General features: G+C 48.7%; 1 protein-coding gene across 1 annotated transcript in view; it reads left to right on the top strand.

Moving 5' to 3' along the window:
- The window catches only part of mbtps2 (membrane-bound transcription factor peptidase, site 2), a 194,774-nt gene that overhangs the window by 148,450 nt on the left and 21,746 nt on the right, over window positions 1–24,578 (top strand). The window contains exon 10 of the mRNA XM_072514446.1: window positions 16,626–16,701. Within this exon, the coding sequence (XP_072370547.1) occupies window positions 16,626–16,701 (76 nt within the window). The remainder of the gene's footprint in view (window positions 1–16,625; window positions 16,702–24,578) is intronic.

The following is a 24,578-nucleotide window of genomic DNA, read 5'->3' on the forward strand; positions in this document are numbered from 1 at the left end:
GTACAGCCGAAAGTACTCCGACCTCCGCCGGTTCATCACTACACTCGCCACCGGGGCTCTGTAACGGAGCTTAACCCAACTGATAAACCCTCCCCCGAACCCAAACCTACGCAGCACTTCCCAGAGGTACTCCCACTCTACTCGGTCAAAGGCCTTCTCCGCGTCCATAGCTGCCACTATCTCCGCCTCTCCCTCCTCCGATGGCATCATTATCACGTTTAAGAGCCGCCGCACATTTGTGTTTAGTTGCCTGCCCTTTACAAATCCCGTCTGGTCCTCGTGGATCACCCCCGGGACACAGTCCTCGATCCTCGTAGCCAGCACCTTTGCCAGCAACTTAGCATCCACATTGAGGAGCGAGATCGGCCTGTACGATCCACATTGCAGTGGATCCTTGTCCCGCTTTAAGATCAAAGAAATCGTCGCCTCCGACATTGTCGGGGGCAGGGTCCCCTCCTCTCTTGCCTCATTAAAGGTCCTCACTAGTAGCAGGACCAACAGGTCCCGGGGCCTTCCCCGCCTGCATGCTCCCCAAACCCTTGCTCCGCTCCTCCAACCCAATTGGTGCCCCCAAACCAGCCACCTCTTGCTCCTCCACCCTCGGGAATCTCAGTTGGTCTAGAAATCCTCTCATCCCCTCTTCCCCCGCTGGGGGCTGGGATCTGTACAGCTCCTCATAGAAGGCCTTGAATACCTAGTTTATTTTCGTCGCACTCCGCACCGTGGCTCCCCTTCCATCCCTGACTCCCCCTATTTCCCTCGCTGCCATCCTCTTACGGAGCTGGTGTGCCAGCATCCGACTCACCTTTTCCCCATACTCGTAGGTTGCCCCCTGCGCCTTCCTCCACTGTGCCTCTGCCTTCCCGGTGGTCAACAGGTCAAACTCCGTCTGGAGACGTCGTCTTTCCACAAGTAATCTCTCCTCAGGGGCCTCTGCGTATCTCCTGTCCACTCTTCAAATCTCCCCCACTAACCTCTCCCTTTCCATGCTCTCTGTCTTCTCCCTATGAGCCCTGATGGAGATTAGCTCTCCCCTGATCACTGCCTTCAATGCCTCACATACCACCCCCACCCGCACCTCCCCGTTGTCGTTGGCCTCCAAGTACCTTTCGATGCACCCCCTCACCTTCCCACACACCACCTCATCTGCCAGCAGTCCCACATCCAGCCGCCACAGCACTGAGTGCTGAATTTGGTGCATTTGAGTGCTGTAGTGAGAGTTTGGTGACTGAGGGAGTATCAGGCTTCATTTTTATCTAAAGTCTAGTCTTTCTTTTATTTAGTTAATTAACTTAAAAGTTGCTGTTTGGTTTAGAAGAAGGTGAATTTTCAATCAGCTTTAAACAAGCTTCTACTTATAGGCACTTGCAGCTGGAGCTTGTTAATTAGTTAATTGGATTAGGCCAGTTTTCAGAGGCGAGATTCACAGTATAAAAGTGATCCCCTACAGTGCAGACTTTGTTTGCACTGAGTCCTGAATTTGGTGCATTTGAGTGCTATAGTGAGAGTTTGGTGACTGAGGGAGTGCTGAATTTGGTGCATTTGAGTGCTATAGTGAGAGTTTGGTGACTGAGGGAGTGCTGAATTTGGTGCATTTGAGTGCTATAGTGAGAGTTTGGTGACTGAGGGAGTGCTGAATTTGTTGCATTTGAGTGCAATAGTGAGAGTTTGGTGACTGAGGGAGTGCTGAATTTGGTGCATTTGAGTGCTATAGTGAGAGTTTGGTGACTGAGGGAGTTAGGTGAGGAGGGAGTAAGGGAGCCAGGAGTTTACAGAGAGTGCAGCTGACTGGGAGCAGAGTCGGAGGGCGGAGATCCAGTTGGTCCACAGGGCAGCTATATTCTGTAAGGTAAGAGGGGATGGAGGCTAGGCCAGTTGCATGCTCCTCCTGTAGGATGTGGGTGGTGAGGGATACCACCGGTGTCCCCGCTGACTATACCTGCAGGAAGTGCACTCAACTCCAGCTCCTCAAAGACCGTGTTAGGGAACTGGAGCTGAAGCTGGATGAACTTCGGATCATCCGGGAGGCAGAGGGGGTGATAGAGAAGAGTTACAGGGAGGTAACCACACCCAAGGTACAGGACAAGAATAGCTGGGTTACAGTCAGGGGAAAAAAACCAAACAGGCAGACAGTGCAGGGATCCCCCGTGGCCGTTCCCCTTCAAAACAAGTATAATGTTTTGGATGCTGTTGGGGGGGATGACCTACCGGGGGACGGCCCTAGCGGCCAGGTCTCTGGCGCTGAGTCTGGCTCTGGGGCTCAGAAGGGAAGGGGGAGAATAGAAAAGCAATAGTTGTAGGAGATTCAATGGTTAGGGGAATAGATAGGAGATTCTGTGGTCGCGAGCGAGACTCCCGGAAGGTATATTGCCTCCCGGGTGCCAGGGCCAGGGATGTCTCGGATCGTGTCTTCAGGATCCTTAAGGGGAGGGTGAGCAGCCAGAAGTCGTAGTGCTCCTTGGTACCAACGACGTAGGTAGGAAACGGGGTGTGGAGATAATAAACGAGTTTAGGGAGTTAGGCTGGAAGTGAAAAGCCAGGACAGACAGAGTTGTCATCTCTGGTTTGTTGCCGGTGCCACGTGATAGCGAGGCTAGGAATAGGGAGAGAGTGCAGCTGAACACGTGGCTGCAGGAATGGTGGAGGAGGGAGGGCTTCAGGTATTTGGATAATTGGAGCGCATTCTGGGGAAGGTGGGACCTGTACAAGCAGGACGGGTTGCATCTGAACCAGAGGGGCACCAATATCCTGGGAGGGAGATTTTCTAGTACTCTTCGGGAGGGTTTAAACTAATTTGGCAGGGGAATGGGAACCGGATTTGTAGTCCAGCAACTAAGGTAGCCGATATTCAGGACGCCAAAGCGTGTAATGAGGCAGTGGGGAAGGGAACACTGACAAAGGAGAGTACTTGCAGGCACGGAGATGGGTTGAAGTGTGTATACTTCAACGCAAGAAGCATCAGGAATAAGGTGGGTGAACTTAAGGCATGGATCGGTACTTGGGACTACGATGTGGTGGCCATCACAGAAACTTGGATAGAAGAGGGGCAGAAATGGTTGTTGGAGGTCCCTGGTTATAGATGTTTCAATAAGATTAGGGAGGGTGGTAAAAGAGGTGGGGGGGTGGCATTATTAATTAGAGATAGTATAACAGCTGCAGAAAGGCAGTCACCTTGTTAGGAGTTTTCTATAGGCCCCCCAATAGTAGCAGAGATGTGGACGAACAGATTGGGAAACAGATTTTGGAAAGGTGCAGAAGTCATAGGGTAGTAGTCATGGGCGACTTTAACTTCCCAAATATTGAGTGGAAACTCTTTAGATCAAATAGTTTGGATGGGGTGGTGTTTGTGCAGTGTGTCCAGGAAGCTTTTCTAACACAGTATGTAGATTGTCCGACCAGAGGAGGGGCAATATTGGATTTAGTACTTGGTAATGAACCAGGGCAAGTGATAGATTTGTTAGTGGGGGAGCATTTTGGAGATAGTGACCACAATTCTGTGACTTTCACTTTAGTAATGGAGAGGGATAGGTGTGTGCAACAGGGCAAGGTTTACAATTGGGGGAAGGGTAAATACGATGTTGTCAGACAAGAATTGAAGTGCATAAGTTGGGAACATAGGCTGTCAGGGAAGGACACAAGTGAAATGTGGAACTTGTTCAAGGAACAGGTACTACGTGTCCTTGACGTGGATGTCCCTGTCAGGCAGGGAAGAGATGGTCGAGTGAGGGTACCATGGTTGACAAGAGAGGTTGAATGTCTTGTTAAGAGGAAAAAGGTGACTTATGTAAGGCTGAGGAAACAAGGTTCAGACAGGGCATTGGAGGGATACAAGATAGCCAGGAGGGAACTGAAGAAAGGGATTAGGAGAGCGAAGAGAGGGCATGAACAATCTTTGGCGGGTAGGATCAAGGAAAACCCCAAGGCCTTTTACACATATGTGAGAAATATGAGAATGACTAGAGCGAGGGTAGGTCTGATCAAGGACAATAGCGGGAGATTGTGTATTGAGTCTGAAGAGATAGGAGAGGTCTTGAACGAGTACTTTTCTTCTGTATTTACAAATGAGAGGGGCCATATTGTTGGAGTGGACGGTGTGAAACAGACTGGTAAGCTTAAGGAAATACTTGTTAGGAAGGAAGATGTGTTGGGCATTTTGAAAAACTTGAGGATAGACAAGTCCCCCGGGCCTGACGGGATATATCCAAGGATTCTATGGGAAGCAAGAGATGAAATTGCAGAGCCGTTGGCAATGATCTTTTCGTCCTCACTGTCAACAGGGGTGGTACCAGGGGATTGGAGAGTGGCGAATGTCGTGCCCCTGTTCAAAAAAGGGAATAGGGATGACCCTGGGAATCACAGGCCAGTTAGTCTTACTTCGATGGGAGGCAAAGTCATGGAAAGGGTACTGAAGGATAGGATTTCTGAGCATCTAGAAAGACACTGCTTGATTAGGAATAGTCAGCACGGATTTGAGAGAGGTAGGTCTTGCCTTACAAGTCTTATTGAATTCTTTGAGTAGGTGACCAAGCATGTGGATGAAGGTAAAGCAGTGGATGTAGTGTACATGGATTTTAGTAAGGCATTTGATAAGGTTCCCCATGGTAGGCTTCTGCAGAAAGTAAGGAGGCATGGGATAGTGGGAAATTTGGCCAGTTGGATAACGAACTGGCTAACTGATAGAAGTCAGAGAGTGGTGGTAGATGGCAAATATTCAGTCTGGATCCCAGTTACCAGTGGCGTACCGCAGGGATCAGTTCTGGGTCCTCTGCTGTTTGTGATTTTCATTAATGACTTGGATGAGGGAGTTGAAGGGTGGGTCAGTAAATTTGCAGACGATACGAAGATTGGTGGAGTTGTGGATAGTGAGGAGGGCTGCTGTCGGCTGCAAAGAGACATAGATAGGATGCAGAGCTGGGCTGAGAAGTGGCAGATGGCGTTTAACCCTGAAAAGTGTGAGGTTGTCCATTTTGGAAGGACAAATATGAATGCGGAATACAGGGTTAACGGTAGAGTTCTTGGCAATGTGCAGGAGCAGAGAGATCTTGGGGTCTATGTTCATACATCTTTGAAAGTTGCCACTCAAGTGGATAGAGCTGTGAAGAAGGCCTATGGTGTGCTAGCGTTCATGAACAGAGGGATTGAATTTAAGAGCCGTGAGGTGATGATGCAGCTGTACAAAACTTTGGTAAGGCCACATTTGGAGTACTGTGTACAGTTCTGGTCGCCTCATTTTAGGAAGGATGTGGAAGCTTTGGAAAAGGTGCAAAGGAGATTTACCAGGATGTTGCCTGGAATGGAGAGTAGGTTTTACGAGGAAAGGTTGAGGGTGCTAGGCCTTTTCTCATTAGAACGGAGAAGGATGAGGGGCGACTTGATAGAGGTTTATAAGATGATCAGGTGAATAGATAGAGTAGACAGTCAGAGACTTTTTCCCCGGGTGGAACAAAGCATTACAAGGGGACATAAATTTAAGGTGAATGGTGGAAGGTATAGGGGGGGATGTCATAGGTAGGTTCTTTACCCAGAGAGTAGTGGGGCATGGAATGCACTGCCTGTGGAAGTCGTTGAGTCGGAAACATTAGGGACCTTCAAGCAGCTATTGGATAGGTACATGGATTACGGTAAAATGATAGAGTGTAGATTTATTTGTTCTTAAGGGCAGCACGGTAGCATTGTGGATAGCACAATTGCTTCACAGCTCCAGGGTCCCAGGTTCGATTCCGGCTTGGGTCACTGTCTGTGCGGAGTCTGCACATCCTCCCCGTGTCTGCATGGGTCTCCTCCGGGTGCTCTGGTTTCCTCCCACAGTCCAAAGATGTGCAGGTTAGGTGGATTGGCCATGATAAATTGTCCTTAGTGTCCAAAATTGCCCTTAGTGTTGGGTGGAGGTGTTGACTTTGGGTAGGGTGCTCTTTCCAAGAGCCGGTGCAGACTCAATGGGCCGAATGGCCTCCTTCTGCACTGTAAATTCAATGATAATCTATGATTAATCTAGGACAAAGGTTCGGCACAACATCGTGGGCCGAAGGGCCTGTTCTGTGCTGATTTTTCTATGTGCTATGTTCCTCTCCCAGCTCCAGTTCCACCCAGTGCGGGGCATGATCCGAAACGGCTATGGCCGAATACTCCGGACAAAGAAATCTATCCGGGAGTAGGCTTTGTGCACGTGGGAGAAAAAAGAAAATTCCCTGCCCTGCGGCCTAGCAAACCTCCATGGGTCCACTCCCCCCATCTGATCCATAAACCCCCTAAGCACCCTGGCCGCCGCCGGCCTCTTTCCAGTCCTTGATCTGGAGCGGTCCAGTGCTGGGTCCAACACCGTGTTGAAGTTCCCACCCATTACCAGGCTTCCTACCTCCAGGTCCGGAATGCGCCCCAACATGCGCTTCATGAATCTAGCATCATTCCAGTTCGGGGCGTATACATTTACCAACACCACCCACGTCCCCTGCAACCTACCGCTCACCATCACATATCGCCCTCCGTTATCCACTACGATAGTCTTAGCCTCAAATGACACCCGCTTCCCCACCAATGTTGCCACCCCTCTAGTTTTCGCGTCCAGCCCCGAATGGAATACCTGTCCTACCCATCCCTTTCTTAACCTGACCTGGTCCGCCACCTTCAGATGTGTCTCTTGGAGCATGACCACGTCTGCCTTCAGTCCCTTTAAGTGCACGAACACTCGGGCCCTCTTCACCGGCCCGTTCAGGCCCCTCACGTTCCACGTTATCATGCATAGTGCTCGCGTATGCCCCGGCATCGGCCCCCTCCACTCCTTCAGGGAGATCCAGGATCCGCAGGTTCTTTCTCCTCGACCTGTTCTCCAAGTCTTCGAGTCTTCCCACCCACCTCTTGTGTCGCGCCTCGTGCTCCTCCACTCTCACCGCCAGGCCCAAGATCTCGTCCTCATTCTCACTAACTCTTTTCTGTACCTCCTGGATCTTTACCTCGTGGGCCTTCTGGGTCATCCCTAGTCCTTCAATCGCCGACAACATAGGCGCCAGCATCTCCTTCCGCAGCTCCTCGAAGCAGCGCTTGATGAACTCCTGCAGCTCCGGCCCGCACTCCGCTTTGTCCCCGGCCGCCGCCATTTTGCTTTTCTTCCCTCTCTTCTCCCGCTGCTCCAGTGCCGCTTTTTTGGCCGTTTCACTTCTGGTCCGGTCCATAAAAGTTGAAGGGGGACCTCGCTCTTCCCTTCCCCACGGGTTGTCTTCAAAAAAATTTCCGTTGGGGCTCCTCTAACGAGCCCAAAAGTCCGTGATAGCGGGAGCTGCCGAATCGTGCGGCTTAGCTCCGCATAGCCGCAACCGGAAGTCGAAGCCTCACTTCCAACCCTGAATTCTTTCCTCAAACCAGAGATTACAATAGCTTTAAAATCACTAGTCCCACCCCACAAAAAATCATCGACATGTATCATAATAATGCCAGAAAGATTTCCATTATAGTGCCAGTAAATTTTTATCAAGATGGAGAGTGAAGTAGTTGGTTGGAGAGTAGGGTGCTGAATCTTAATAAAGGGAACTATGAGGATATGAGGCATGTGTTGGCCTTGATAGATTGGGGAGAGTTACGTAAAGCGATGACAATGGCAAACATTCAAGGAATGCATGGAGAAACTATAACTCATTTCTTCTGGCACAAAAGCAAAGTGGGTAAGAGGGCCAATCCATGGCTTACAAAGGAAATTTGAAACGGTATCCGATACAAGGAAGAAACATACAGATTGGCCAAGAAAAATAATAGGTCTGAGGATTGGAGCAGTTTAGAATTCAGCAAAGATGGACAAGGGGATTATTAAGAAGGGGAAAGTACAGTACGAAAGGAAGCTTGCAGGGAACATAAAGACTTATACTAAGAGTTTCTACAGATATGTGAAGAGAAAGAGATTGGTAAAGAGAAATGTAGGCCCACTACAGACAGAAACAGGGGAATGCATAATAAGGAACAAAGAAATGGCTGAGTAATTGAATACATACTTTGGTTCTGTCACAAATGAGGACACAAATCAGACCCCAGAAATGTTGGAGAATGAAAGGTACAGAGGGAAGAACTGAGGGAGATCAACATTAATAGAGAAATGGTGCTGGGAAAACTGATGGGATTGAAGGCAGATAAATCCCCAGGGCCTGAGAATCTGCATCCCAGAGTGCTTAAGGAGCTTGCGTCACTCCGATACTCAAAAAGGGAGGTAGAGTGAAAGCAGGGAATTATAGACCAGTAAGCCTAACAAGTGGGGAAAATGCTTGAATCCATTATCAAGGACATTATGGTAGAAAATCTATAAAGCAGTGGCAGGATCAGTCAGAGTCGGCATGGATTTATGAAGGGAAAATCATGCTTGACAAATCTGTTGGAATTCTTTGAAGATGTAACCAGTACAATCGATGTGGTATATTTGCACTTTCAGAAGGCGTTTGACAAAGTTCCGCATAAGAGATTATTGTCAAAATTAAAGCGCATGTGATTGGGGGAAATGTATCGAGGTGGATAGAAAACTGGTTGGCAGAGAGGAAACAAAGAGTGGAGATTAATGGGTCCTTTTCAAATTGGCAGGCAGTAACCAATGGGGTACCGCAGGGATCGGTGCTGGGACCCCAGCTATTCACAATATATATTAATGATTTGGATGAGGAAACAAAATGTAACTTCTCAAAGTTTGCAGAAGATACCAAATTAGGTGGGAGGGTGAATTGTGACGAGGATGCAGGGATTACACAGCAAGATTTCGACAGGTTGGGCGAGTGGGCAAACCAATGGCAGATGCAGTATAATTTGGATAAGTGTGAGGTTATTCATTTTGGAAGCAAAAACAGGAAGGCAGATTACTACCTGAATGGTTGTAAATTGGGAGAGGGGAGTGTGCAGCGGGACCTGGGTGTCCTTGTACACCATAGGCTGAAGGTAAGCATGCAGGTGCAGCAGGCGGTAAAGGAGGCTAATGGCATGTTGGCCTTCATTGTGAGAGGTTTTGAGCATAGAAGCAGGGATGTGTTTCTGCAATTGTACAGGGGCCTTGATGAGGCCACACTTGGAGTATTGTGTGCAGTTTTGGTCTACTTCTCTGAGGAAGGATGTTCTTGTTCTCGAGGGAGTGCAGCAAAGGCTTACCAGACTGATTCCAGGGATGGCGGGACTGTCATATGAGGAGAGATTGACTAGGTTGGGATTGTTCTCGCTGGAGTTCAGAAGAATGAGGGGGGATCTCATAGAGACTTATAAAATTCTAACAGGACTAGACGGGGTAGATGCAGGGTAGATGTTAGCAATGATCGGTGTGTCCAGAACCAGGGGGTCACAGCCTGAGGATTCAGGGTAAACCATTTCGGACAGAGATAAGGAGACATTTCTTCACACAAAGAGTGGTGAGCCTGTGGAATTCATTACCACAGGAAGTAGTTGATGCTAAAACTTTGAATATATTCAAGAGGCGGCTGGATATAACACTTGGGGAGAATGGGATCAAAGGCTCTGGGGAGAAAGCAGGCTATTGAGTTGGATGATCAGCCATGATCGTGATGAATAGCAGAGCAGGCACAAAGGGCCAAAAGGCCTCCTCCTGCTCCTATCTTCTATGTGTCTATGTAAAACATTGCTGGATCTGCTTTCAACTGGCAACAGCCTAACTTTAACAAAACTGACCTTACCGAAAAATACCAGACTCTAGATGCATCATTTAATCCATATACACATTTGTTCAACTTCCAGAGTACCCCTTCTGTGTTAGCTGCCTCTTTAGAAGGACGGAGAAAAATGTCTCTCTGGAGCTGATGGCCCTGCAAAAAGGCAGCTTTATATCTATATATTTGCATTCCCATACCTTTGTGGCTAATAGAGCCAAGAAGATCTTTAAAATAACCTTTCCTGCCGTAGGTGAATCTCCACTTAAATCCTGATCTTCTAAGTTTTCTTCAAATCCCCTTGCCACAAGCCTGGCCTTTGCCTTATAAGTTCCAACTGGAAGAACGTTTTCCATGCAACTCCATCTGTGGGATAGAGCTCTTTGTTCCCTAGCCGGTACTTCCGTGTATACCCCAAATTCACTACAACTATGCAGTTCTTGCTGTTTGGCATCTTTGGTAACTTTTTCATCTAATTTATTGGAAGCCACCAAAATCTCACGTGCATGTGCTTCTACTCCTATTAGTATTCATAGTCTTACTCATATTCCGAGACCTTGATAAACTACGTCTCCTCTTCCGCCTGCTATCTCGTTCTGTACTGCTACTGCTTGATCTTTCCCTTCTGCTGTGGGATGTCCATTCAATAGTTCTCGACCTTTTCCTGCGGACATGTTCACTATCCAATGTACTATCTGAACTGGCACTGCGTCTCTGTGCCCTCCATTTTTGAACTTCGTTTTCCCAATCCATTGTCTTGACTCCTTCCCCTGAATGCTGTACATTCAACCAATGTTTATACTTTCCAGTGGCCTTCCCAGCTCTACTAATAACAGTTGCATCTATCCATTGAGTAGACCCTTCAGGCAAGTATGTCACTTTTGTACCAACTTTTGGCAGTTGTCCTTTCAGACAAATGGCCTGTTCTAATTCATCAGAAGTGTTGCGTTCCTCTACAGAAACCCTGTCTATATCAGTTAACTGGTCCTCATAGTCCTGTAACACGTGCATACCAGATGACCCTGGTTCCTCGTCATGTTTGTCTGCTCTGTCTAAATTTGAAAATTTGTGGTCTGTACCCATTATCCTTGATGAATGTACCCTAAAAGTTTGATTGCCACGTTGCAAAATAATTGTTTTGCCATCTATGCCTATGGTCTTCCCTGGGCCTTTCCATTCATTAAAATTGTCTCTCTTATAGTATACTATGTCTCCTTGCTGAAAAACAGTATTTGATGGCCGTACATTATGCCTTAGAACTTTGCGAATTTTTTCAGAGACTTCTGCTTCCAAAAAAGCTTTTCTACTGCTATGTAGTGCAATTAAATGTTCAGCAAAGGCAGAGATAATTGTAGTCCCTTCCCAAGCTGGAGGTTGGTCATCCAAAATGGAAGGAATTTTAGGATTTCAAACCAAACACTAATTGATAGGGACTATAGCCCCCAACCATCTGCAATAAATCCTTTGCATGTACCGCCCATGCTAAAGCTGAATTTAGCTTGCAATTCGGTCTATCTGCCAAAATTTTCCAGAGCATGTCATCAATTACAGCATGGTTTCTTTCACAGACACCATTACTAAATGGGCTTTCCGCAGCCGTGTTCATAACTGTGATATTCACGTTTTCACACATATCCCTAAACTCATCATCAGCAAATTCTCCCCCATTGTCCGTCAGGAATTTTGCCGGTGGGCCCGTTCCTGTCCCTATCCATTTTTCTACGATTTGATCCAGAATTACTCTCTTTGCTTTACTTCGTACAATCGTTGATTGACTAAATCTGGTTGCTAAATCTACAAAATGCAAAATAAATATATTATTGGCTTTATCGCAGATCTTAAGGTCCATGGCCACAATGTCGTTAAAATCCCTGGCCAAAGGTAGGGTTACTATTGGTCGTGCTGGTGTCCTTCTGTACTTCCTACAAAGGTCACAGCAATCACTAACCTGTTCTATCAGTTTAGTATAGGCTTCACCTCTTACCCCTGCATCCTTTAATACATTTTTCAACCTCCGAGGAGACGGATGCGCGAATCGCCTATGCAGTTTTACTACAACAAGCTTTTTATCGGCTAAAGTCCCATTTTCAACTGCCATTAACACATCCTTAACAACTCTACTTGAAATATTATTTGTCAGTAGTGGAATACAATAGCGTCCCTAGTGTCCCAACTGTGTAAATTGTAAGTCCACCGTCTTTCCAAAAACTGTTGCCTTATCCTGTTCCATATCCAGTTTCATGTGTGCTTTCTTCATCGACGATCTGCTCAGAAGCAACGGTACCTCACTTGATACAACATCCGTGCTAATGAAATGGGGCAGCACGGTAGCCTTGTGGATAGCACAACTGCTTCACAGCTCCAGGGTCCCAGGTTCGATTCCAGCTTGGGTCACTGTCTGTGCGGAGTCTGCACATCCTCCCCGTGTGCGCGTGGGTTTCCTCCGGGTACTCCGGTTTCCTCCCACAGTCCAAAGATGTGCAGGTTAGGTGGATTGGCCATGATAAATTGCCCTTCGTGTCCAAAATTGCCCTTAGTGTTGGGTGGGGTTACTGGGTTATGGGGATAGGGTGGCGGTGTTGACCTTGGGTAGGGTGCTCTTTCCAAGAGCCGGTGCAGACTCGATGGGCCGAATGGCCTCCTTCTGCACTGTAAATTCTATAAATTCTATGAAATTAATGATTCACTCCGTCAATATTGCAAGGGATCACCACTCTTTTCAGCGACTTCAGAGTATTGTCATCCCCAAACCTGAAACTTGGGGAACTTTCAAATTCCTTAACCTTGTTACGATTTTCAGCATTCAAGAAGTCCAAGTAACATTTTAACCAGCCAATTCCACACACAATAGATGTGCAGCCACTGTCCAATACAGCACAATTGAAGGATTCTGCAACCAACACCCTAATTACCGGCGTAAAACCGGATTTTACTGTCATAATGTAGAGAGAGAGCCAATGCCATACCTTGTTTTCTCTGTCCCAAGGCTGTTACCTTAGTCCACATAACTACTGCACTTCTCCATTGGTCGTACGATCCCCTTTCAGAAAAAAAGGGGGGGGGGTGGGGGGAGTCATATCCGGCCATCTTTATCCTAGGTTCAGCCATATATCTTCTTTTTTTTCTTCTAACTCACTCCTTGGTTTGATCTGGAAAAGTTGTATCTTTCAGCCCTTCACATTTGCACAGCAACCATTCTCTGTTACCATTTGTTAGACATTTAGCTGCTGTTGTACAAAGAGTCAAAGGTTCTGCTCCTTTTCACAAACACCTTTATTTCACTTTAACAGACTCTGCACAAAACTCTATCATCACATCACCTGACACAAAGGCCACCTGAAGCCCCTTTACATATCAGTGTCAATTATTGGATACTTAACATAAATGAGACAACTAATTGGAATGTCTCTTAACCCATTACTTAACAGTGCCTTCTCCTCTTCCAAAATTGCCCTGTAAACCGCCGACACTACCCCCTTCTCCAGTCCCACTGTCGCCAGCACCTCCTCCAGCAACGTGGAGGCCGGCTCCACCGGGAAACTCTATCTCCTTCCTGGCAAAATCTCGAACCTGCATGTATTAAAACATTTCCCCCTGCTCCAGCCCATACTTCTCTCCCAGCTCCTTCAAACCTGCAAACCGACCCCCAAGAAACAAATCTTTTAGTGTCTTAATCCCCTTCTCCTCCCATTTGCGAAAAGTTCTGTCACACTACCCTGGCTCAAATCTGTGGTTCCTCCAAATCGGCATTTCCCTTGACCCTGCCCCCAACCCGAAGTGTTGGCGAAACTGCCTCCAAATTCTCAATGAAGCTATTATTACCGGACTCCGAGTATTTCCCCGGGGCCATCGGGAGCGGCGCGGTTGCTAGCGCCTTCAAGCCCGACCCCCTACACAAACTTTCCTCCATTCTGACCCTCTGGGAATCAACCCCTCTGACCCAGCTCCGCACTTTCTCCACATTTGCCACCCAGTAATAATACATCAGGCTCGGAAGACCCCATCCTCTCTGACTTATGCTGGATTCTGTTCCCAAAATGCTACAAATTTATCATTCCTCTCCTCATGTTTAAATATCTTCCTGGCTATCATCCCTCTCTTCAAACTTCCCTGTTGCACTGCAAACCATTATCTGCCCACAAGCTCTCAATTAACTCTGGCCTCTTGTACATTTCCCTCTCCCTTCAGCCTATGATCAGTGACTTAGTCTTTGGCTGTCTACACCCCCATACTGTCTATCCACCTCCCTCTCTTCTAGTTAACAATCTCCTTTCAATATCGTGTTTCACCAAGCTTTTGGTCACCTCTCCAAATTCTTCCTCTTTGGGTTGGCACCATCTTTCTGCCTGTGTGTGAAGCTTCTTTGTGACAGTTGTTTCTGTGCTGAAGGTTATAAATAATTGTTGTGCTACTGGAACAGAATTGCTGGTGATTAACTGCAATGCCCCGTCCTATTCATAGAATCCCTACAGTGCAAAATGAGGCCAGTTGGCCCCTCGAGTCTGCACCTACACTCTGAAAGAACACCCCAGAGAGGCCCACTCCTGCCCTATCCGAGTAGCCCCATTCAACCGTTGGACACTCAGGACAATTTAGCATGGCCAATCCACCTAACCTACACACCTTTGGACTGTGGGAGGAAACCCACGCAGACACGGGGAGAGAGTGCAAACTACGCACAGACAGTGACCCAAGGGCAGAATTGAACCCGGGTCCCTGGCTCTACGCGACAGCCGCGCTAACCACTGTATCACCATGCCACCCTAACTAACGGCAAGGCCATTGATTAAATTCATCACAGGTTCAACTCCAGACAATTTTCACACCATTTATATATATTCTGACAATGATGTATTTTACTGAATGGCATCAAATCACATGGCTTTATCCACGCAGATTGAAGCCATTTCATCCATTGCCTCACATAAGGTGAATTGAAACTCATTAAGCTTAGATTTCTACTGATTATCACCGTTGGAGAATTTCAATGCCTTGGTGATGGGAGTGTCCAGGGGCTGGCAATGGGAGGTATCCAGGGTGGGGGGGGGGCTTGTTCAGGAGCTAGCAATGGCGGGGTTATCCAGGGTTGGCAATGGGGTGGTTTGGGGTGGGGGGCTTGTGGAAGGTAGTTGGAGCTATGGGGGGGCTTGAGGAGAGGGAAGAGTGGGAGCGGTGCAGGGGCTGGCAATGAGGGGTGTCCAGGGGCTGGCAATGAGGGAGATATCCAGGGGCTGTCAATGGGGGAGGGGTATCCAGGGGCTGGCAATGGGGGAGGGGTATCCATGGGCTGTCAATGGGGGAGGGGTAACCAGGGGCTGTCAATGGGGGAAGGGTATCCAGGGGCTTGCAATGGGGGAGGGGTATCCAGGGGCTGGCGATAGGGGAGGGGTATCCAGGGGCTGCCAATGGCGGAAGGGTATCCAGGGGCTGTCAATGGGGAGGGGTATCCAGGGGCTGTCAATGGGGAGCTGTACCCAAGGGCTGGCAGTGGGGAGCTGTCTCCAGGGGCTGGCAATGGGGGGCTGTCTCCAGGGGCTGGCAATGGGGGGCTGTCTCCAGGGGCTGGCAATGGGGAAGCTGTATCCAGGGGCTGGCAATGGGCGAGCTGTATCCAGGGGCTGGCAATGAGGGAGCTGTATCCAGGGGCTGGCAATGGGGAGCTGTATCCAGGGGCTGGCAATGGGGGAGTTGTATCCAGGGGCTGGCAATGGTGGAGCTGTATCCAGGGGCTGGCAATGGGAGGGTGTCCATGTGATGGCAATGTGGGCTGTCCAGGGGCTGGCGATTGGGGGGGGGGGTGTTCCAGGGGCTGGCGATTGGGGGGGAGCGGGGGGCGGGGGTGGTGGGTGACCGGGGCCTGGCAATTGGGGTGGGGAGGGGGTTCCAGCGGCTGGCGATTGGGGAGGGGGGTTCCGGGGGCTGCCGATTTGGGGGGGGGGGCGTGTTCCAGGGGCTGGCGATTGGGGGGAGTATCCAGGGGCTGGCGATTGGGGGGAGTATCTAGAGGCTGGCGATTGGGGGGAGTATCCAGGGGCTGGCGATTGGGGGGAGTATCCAGGGACTGGCAATTGGGCGGGGGGGGGGGGTTCCAGGGGCTGCCGATTTGGGGGGGGGGGGGGGGGTTCCAGGGGCTGCCTATTGGGGGGGGGCCGGTTCCAGGGGCTTCCGATTGGGGGGAGCAGGGGGGGGGGGGGTGACCAGGGCCTGGCAATTGGGGTGGGGAGGGGGTTCCAGGGACTGGCGATTGGGGAGGGGGGTTCCAGGAGCTGGCGATTGGGGGGAGTATCCAGAGGCTGGCGATTGGGGGGAGTATCCAGAGGCTGGCGATTGGGGGGAGTATCCAGGGGCTGGCGATTGGGGGGAGTATCCAGGGGCTGGCGATTGGGGGGAGTATCCAGGGGCTGGCGATTGGGGGGAGTATCCAGGGGCTGGCGATTGGGGGGAGTATCCAGGGGCTGGCGATTGGGGGGAGTATCCAGGGGCTGGCGATTGGGGGGAGTATCCAGGGGCTGCTGATTGGCGGGGTGGTGCGGTTTCAGGGGCTGGCGATTGGGGGGGCTTCCGGGAGCTGGCGATTGTGGGGCTATCCACAGTCTGGCGATTTGGGGGGGTATCCAGGGACTGGCGATTGAATGGGAGGGGTGGTGGTATCCAGGGGCTGGCGATAGGAGTGTTACCAGGAGCTGACAATTGAACTGGCACTCTGGACCTCACGGGAATGTTAAACGGGATCTGACCGGCTTATGGGGCCATTTCTTGTATTTGATGTGCTTTCTGTTAATCGTGATTAATTATATACATGTGAAGGAAATTAATTGACATTTTATTTGAGCACATGTAAAGAGACACTTATCGAAACTATGGAAGGGTCATGTTAAGAGGTGTATTCTTGTAATGTTTTATTCTGTGTATAAATGTAAGACTGAGTAAAGATTCACCACTGTATTATCCTTGTCTGGATTACAATGCTTGCTGAGATGATGATATGTGCCTTTTTGTTCACAGTGAGCCTCACCAACTACAAACCACGGTTCGGATTTCTACATCTGGACATCCCTGTGGTGATTGAAACTTTTTGCAAGTATCCTTTTCTTAATCTAAGCAGCGGGCTGCCAGTGGCAGATAAATGGAAATGTGTTTGAAGTGCGTCGAATAAGCTGAGTGCACGAGAAGGGTTGGAGTGAATCTTCTCCAAGTGCCTGAAATGGGCTTTGCCCAGCACCTCGTTCACCCATTCAGTTGTCCCATCCCTCCACTTATGCCCCTAAAATTCCCAGGCCGCTGGAGCATTTCTTTAAAATTTGTTCATGGGATGTGGGTGTCGCTGATTGGGTCAGCATTTCTTGACATCCCTGAGAGTATTTGAGAGTCAACCACGTTGCTGTGGATCTGGAGTCACATGTAGGCCAGACCAGGTTAGGGCAACAGATTTCCTTCCCTAAAGGACATTAGTGAACCACATGAGTTTTTATGACAATCGACAATGGTTTCATGATCACCTTTAGACTTTTAATTGCAGATTTTTATTGACTTCAAATTTCACCACCTGCCATGGCGTGACTCCCTAAAGCATGACTCTGAGTCTCTGAATTATTAGTCCAGCGACAATTCCACCAAGCCACTGCCTCTCCAAACACACCTCAACATAGAATCCAAGCACACCTCAACATAGAAATTAGGAGCAGAAATGGACAATTCAGCCCCTCGAGCCTGCTCCGTCATTCAATCAGATCATGGCTGATTTCTTCCTAGTCTCAAATCCACATCCCTACCTGTTTCCATATCCCTTTAACACGTTTAAAAAAAATCAGAAATATGTCTATCTCCTTCTTGAAACCATTTAATGACTCTGATTCCACCGCACTATGGAGCAGCAAGTTCCACAAATTCACCACCCTCTGCGAGAAGTAGTTCCTCCTCATCTCAGTTCTAAATCTACCCCCTCTCAACCTACATCCGTGACCTCTCGTTCTAGATTTTCCCAGAAGGGAGAACATTTGGTCTACATTTACTTTATCAATCCCATTTAGTATTTTATATACCCCCCTCATCCTTCCAGCCAGTATAAGCCCAAACTGTTTATTCTCCCTTCATACTTCAACCTTTTCATCCCCGGAATCAATCTGGTGAATCTCCTCTGAACTGCCTCCAATGCCACCACATCCTTCCTCAAATAAGGAGACAAAAACTGAATACAATACTCCAGATGTGGTCTCACCAACACCCTATATAATTGCAACAACACTTCATAGACGATCATAGAATTTACAGTGCAGAAGGAGGCCATTCGGCCCTTCGAGTCTGCACCGACTCTTAGAAAGAGCACCCTACCCATGCTCACACCTCCACCCTATCCCCATAACCCAGTAACCCCACCCAACACTTAAGGGCAATTTTAGCATGGCCAATCCACCTAACCTGCACATCTTTGGACTGTGGGAGGAAACCGGAGCACCCGGAGGAAACCCACGGACACACGGGGAGAACGTGCAGACTCCCACAGACAGTGACCCAAGCCGGGAATCGAACCTGGGACCCTGGAGCTGTGATGCGATTGTGCTAACCGCTGTGCTACCGTGCTGCCCAACTTTTATACTCCAGTCCTTTTGCAATAAATGCTAACATTCCTTTTGCCTTTTTTTAAAAAAAACATTTTATTAGGGTATTTGTAGTTTTTATAATAACAATAACAGCAACATAAACATGGGACAATAAACATTTCCCATGTAGATTTCACCCTCTGCTGACATTTTAATTTTCTCCGAGAAAGTCGACAAACGGCTGCCACTTCCGGACGAACCCTAACATTGACCCTCTTAGGGCGAACTTTATTTTCTCGAGACTGGAAATCCAGCCATGTCAAAAACCCAGGTCTCTAATTTTGGGGGCTTTGAATCCCTCCACATTAACAGAATCCGTCTCCAGGCTACCAGGGAGGCAAAGGCCAAGACGTTGGCCTCTTTCGCCGCTTGGACTCCCGGCTCTTCCGACACTCCAAAGGTCGCCACATCTGGACTCGGCACCACCCATGTTTTAAGTATCATGGACATAGCCTTAGCAAAACCCTGCCAAAACCCTCTAAGCTTCGGGCATGCCCAAAACATGTGGACCTGGTTTGCTGGACCTCCCGCTCACCTCGCACACCTGTCCTCTACCCCAAAAAACTTGCTCATCCGGGCCACCGTCATGTGTGCCCAGTGGACTACCTTGAATTATATCAGGATAAACCTGGCACATGATGAGGATGTGTTAACCTGCATAAGGCATCCGCCCACAGACCCGCCTCTGTCTCTCCGCCTAGCTCATCTTCCCACTTGCCCTTTATTTCCTCTATCTGAGTTTCCTCCGACTCCATAAGTTCATTGTAGATGTCCGATACCTTTTTCTCTCCCACCCAAGTTCTGGAAACTACCCTGTCCTGTATCCCCCATGGTGGCAGGACCGGGATGGTCGGAGCCTGCCTTCTCAGAAAATCCCATACTGGCAGATATCTAAACCCATTCCCTGCTGGCAGTTCAAATTTCTCCTCCAAATCCTTCAAACTAGGGAAGCTCCCATCTATAAATAGATCCTCCATCCTCTCAATTCCTACTTTCCATTTGCCTTTTTAATTACATGTTGTACCTGCATGTCGACTTTCTGTGATTCATGAACAAAGACACCCAGATCCCTCTGTCCAGACGCATTTTGAATCTGCTTTCCATTTAGATAATTTACCTTTCTATTTTCTCGGCCAAAATGGATAACCTCACACTTATCTACATTAAACTTCGTCTGGCCAATTTTGGCCTAATCTCCTAACCTATCTAAATCCGTCTGTAAAATCTGTATCTCCTCTTCACTGCCTGCTTTCCCATCTATTTTAGTATGTTCCGCAAATGTTGCTATATTACATTCTGCCATTACTTTCAGATCATTTCTATAGACTGTAAACAGTTGAGATCCGAGGATTGACCCTCTAGTTACAGTTCGCCAGCCAGAGAAGGACCCATTTCTCCTGACCCTCTGCTTTCTGTCAGTCAGCCAATCCTCAATCCAATCTAGTACTCTGCCCCCAATCCCATGCAATCTCACCTTCTGGATCAATCTTTTATGCGGCACCTTGTCAAGCACCTTCTGGAAGTCTGGATTATACCACATCCACAGGTTCCCCATTATCCACCTTGCTGGTTACGTCCTCAAAGAACTCAAGTTTGCCTTCATAAAACCATGCTGACAATGGTGGATTGAGCTTTGTCTTTCCAAATGTTCAGCCATCTTCTCCTTAATGATTGATTCCAGCAACTTTCCCACCACAGATGTCAAGCTAACCGGTCTATAATTTCCTATTCTGTGCCTCTCTCCCTTATTGAATAGGGACGTCACATTAAGAGTGTTTCCAGAATCTGCGATTTCTGGAATATCATAACTCAAGATGTGCTCTTTTGTACACTGGGGAGACCAAACACAAGTTGGGTGTGACCACTTTGCTGAACATGTCAGATCAGTCCGCAAGGGCGACCCAAGTCGTTTAATCTCTCATGCCTCTACCCTATCCCAGAACATCCCTTTTGTTCTTTGTCCACTTCTCTCTTTCAACAGCATAAAATCCATCATGTTTCTACCCAGATTGCCCTTTATAAGATATGTAAGCAGAATTAGGCCGTTCGGCCCATCGAGTCTGCTCCACCAATCTATAATGGCTGATATGTTCCTCATCCTCTACCTACAATGTTACAAGAGCTGAATTGCGAAATCAGCCAGATCATTTCCTTCCTAGATCACATGACCTAGGAGCAGGCGTAGCCTCCCGAGCCCAACACCCTCAATGTGATCATGGCTGATCCCATCCTTTTTTTAAAAATGTATTTTATTACAAACATGTATCAAAACAGGTTACAGCGAATAAACGCCCTGGGAAACATACGTCCCAGCAATCAACTATACAGTCTGTACAGATTTTCCCCCATTTTCACCTTCTCAAACACGGTCGCAAACATCCCCCACCTTTCCTCAAACCCGCTTGAAAAGCCCCTTAACCCATACTTTATCTTCTCTAACCACAGGAAGTCATACAGGTCACCGAACCAAGCCGCTACCGCTGGTGGCGATGCCGACCGCCACTCCAGCTGGTGGCGATGCCGACCGCCACTCCAGCAAAATTAGGCGGCGTGCAATCTGAGAGGCGAAGGCCACGACATCGAACTTCCTCCTCTCCATGAGCTCTGGCTTCTCTGAAACCCCAAATATCGCCACCAAAGGGTCCGGGTCCACCTCCTCCTCCACTATCCTGGCTAAGACCGCGAACACTCCCGCCCAGAATCTTCCCAATTTTTCGCAACCCCAAAACATGTGCGTGTGATTCGCTCGCCCCCGCCCACACCTCTCACACTCATCTGCTACCCCCTGAAAGAACCCACTCATTCTCACCAGAGTCACATGCATCCTGTACACCACCTTAAACTGTATCAGGCTCATCCTTGCACAAGAGGAGGGCCCGTTTACCCTACGCAGTGCCTCACTCCATATTCCCCAATTGGTCTCCCCTCCCAACTCCGCTTCCCATTTCTCCTTGATCTTCACCACCCGCTCGCCTCCCTGCTCCCCCAGCCACTTATATATATCTCTGATTCTTCCCTCCCCTTCCACATCCGGAAGCAGCAGTCGCTCCAGCAGGATGCATCCCGGCAACCTAGGAAACCCCCTCCAGACCTTTCACGCAAAGTCCCTAACCTGCAGATACCTGAACTCACTCCCCCACGGCAACTCTACCCCTCTCCCCTTGCTCCTCCAGACTGCGTACCCTTCCTCCAAATACAAATCCCTCACCTTGACCTGCCCCACATCCCTCCACCTCCTGTATACACTATCCAACCCCCCGGCTCAAACCCATGATTCTCGCACAGCGGCGTTAGCACCGACATCCCTTCCACCCTAAATTGCCTCCTTAACTGACTCCATATCTTCACTGTGGACTGCACCACCGGTCTTCTTGAATACCTACTCGGAGCCATTGGCAACGCTGCCGTCACCATAGCCCTCATTCCTCCTCCATCCTAACCCACTCTACTCCTTCTCCTTTCCACCACCGCCGCACCTTTTCCACATTCGCCGCCCAATAATGTTTTTAAAAACAATATTTTTATTGAAATATTTGTAACATTTTATAACAATAACAAAAAAAAAGACAGTAAACATTGAACATTAACATGGTGAATAAATAAACATTTCCCCAATCGGCTCTGTCTTCACACACCACATGAAATAACATAATATAACACTTACCCTTCCCACCCCCTTCCCACCCCCTTCCCTCCCCTTCCCACCCCCTTCCCTCCCCTTCCCACCCCTTCCTCCCCCCACCCCTCTCGAAATGCTGCTACTGCTGACATTTTAAATTTCTCCAAGAAAGTCGACGAGCGACCGCCACCTCCGGGAGAGCCCGAGCATTGATCCTCTTCAGGCAAACTTTATTTTCTCGAGGCTGAGAAACCCAGCCATGTCGTTAACCCAGGTCTCTACACTCGGGGCTTCGAGGCCCTCCACGTTAAAAGGATCCGTCTCCGGGCTACCAGGGAGGCAAAGGCCAAGACGTCGGCCTCTTTCACTCCCTGAACTCCCGGGTCTTCTGACATTCCAAAGATCGCCACCTCTGGACTCAGCACCACCTGTGATCCTAGCACCTTGGACATTGCCTTGGCAAACCCCTGCCGGAACCCTCCAAGCTTCGGGCATGCCCAAAACATGGACATAGTTTGCTGGGCTTCCCGCACACCTCGCACATCTGTCTTCCACCCCAAAAAACTTGCTCATCCTCGCCGCCGTCATGTGTGCCCGGTGGACCACTTTAAACTGTATTAGACTGAGCCTGGCACATGACGAGGAGGAATTGACCCTACTTAGGGCTTCCGCCCATAGTCCTGGCTCTAACACCCAAAGAACAAACAAAGAACAAAGAAATGTACAGCACAGGAACAGGCCCTTCGGCCCTCCAAGCCCGAGCTGACCATACTGCCCGACTAAACTACAATCTTCTACACTTCCTGGGTCCGTATCCTTCTATTCCCATCCTATTCATATATTTGTCAAGATGCCCCTTAAATGTCCCTATCGTCCCTGCTTCCACTACCACCTCCGGTAGCGAGTTCCAGGCACCCACTACCCTCTGCGTAAAAAACTTGCCTCGTACATCTACGCTAAACCTCGCCCCTCTCACCTTAAACCTATGCCCCCTAGTAATTGACCCCTCTACCCTGTGGAAAAGCCTCTGACTATCCACTCTGTCTATGCCCCTCATAATTTTGTATACCTCTATCAGGTCGCCCCTCAACCTCCTTCGTTCCAGTGAGAACAAACCGAGTTTATTCAATCGCTCCTCATAGCTTATGCCCTCCATACCAGGCAACATTCTGGTAAATCTCTTCTGCACCCTCTCTAAAACCTCCACATCCTTCTGGTAGTGTGGCGACCAGAATTGAACACTATACTCCAAGTGTGGCCTAACTAAGGTTCTATACAGCTGCAACATGACTTGCCAATTCTTATACTCAATGCCCCGGCCAATGAAGGCAAGCATGCCGTATGCCTTCTTGACTACCTTCTCCACCTGTGTTGCCCCTTTCAATGACCTGTGGACCTGTACTCCTAGATCTCTTTGACTTTCAATACTCTTGAGGGTTCTACCATTCACTGTATATTCCCTAACTGCATTAGACCTTCCAAAATGCATTACCTCACATTTGTCCGGATTAAACTCCATCTGCCATCTCTCCGCCCAAGTCTCCAGACAATCTAAATCCTGCTGTATCCTCAGACAGTCCTCATCGCGATCCGCAATTCCACCAACCTTTGTGTCGTCTGCAAACTTACTAATCAGACCAGTTACATTTTCCTCCAAATCATTTATATATACTACAAACAGCAAAGGTCCCAACACTGATCCCTGTGGAACACCACTGGTCACAGCCCTCCAATTAGAAAAGCATCCCTCCATTGCTACCCTCTGCCTTCTATGGCCTAGCCAGTTCTGTATCCACCTTGCCAGTTCACCCCTGATCCCGTGTGACTTCACCTTTTGTACTAGTCTACCATGAGGGACCTTGTCAAAGGCCTTACTGAAGTCCATATAGACAACATCTACTGCCCTACCTGCATCAATCATCTTAGTGACCTCCTCGAAAAACTCTATCAAGTTAGTGAGACACGACCTCCCCTTCACAAAACCGTGCTGCCTCTCACTAATACGTCCATTTGCTTCCAAATGGGAGTAGATCCTGTCTCGAAGAATTCTCTCCAGTAATTTCCCTACCACTGAAGTAAGGCTCACCGGCCTGTAGTTCCCGGGATTATCCTTGCTACCCTTCTTAAACAGAGGAACAACATTGGCTATTCTCCAGTCCTCCGGGACATCCCCTGAAGACAGCGAGGATCCAAAGATTTCTGTCAAGGCCACAGCAATTTCCTCTCCAGCCTCCTTCAGTATTCTGGGGTAGATCCCATCAGGCCCTGGGGACTTATCTACCTTAATATTTTTTAAGACACCCAACACCTCGTCTTTTTGGATCACAATGTGACCCAGGCTATCTACACCCCCTTCTCCAGACTCAACATCTACCAATTCCTTCTCTTTGGTGAATACTGATGCAAAGTATTCATTTAGTACCTCGCCCATTTCCTCTGGCTCCGCACATAGATTCCCTTGCCTATCCTTCAGTGGGCCAACCCTTTCCCTGGCTACCCTCTTGCTTTTTATGTACGTGTAAAAAGCCTTGGGATTTTCCTTAACCCTATTTGCCAATGACTTTTCATGACCCCTTCTAGCCCTCCTGACTCCTTGCTTAAGTTCCTTCCTACTTTCCTTATATGCCACACAGGCTTCGTCTGTTCCCAGCCTTTTAGCCCTGACAAATGCCTCCTTTTTCTTTTTGACGAGGCCTACAATATCACTCGTCATCCAAGGTTCCCGAAAATTGCCGTATT

The sequence above is a fragment of the Scyliorhinus torazame genome, chromosome 8 (genome assembly GCF_047496885.1).
Source record: "Scyliorhinus torazame isolate Kashiwa2021f chromosome 8, sScyTor2.1, whole genome shotgun sequence".
NCBI classification, from domain to species: Eukaryota; Metazoa; Chordata; class Chondrichthyes; order Carcharhiniformes; family Scyliorhinidae; genus Scyliorhinus; species Scyliorhinus torazame.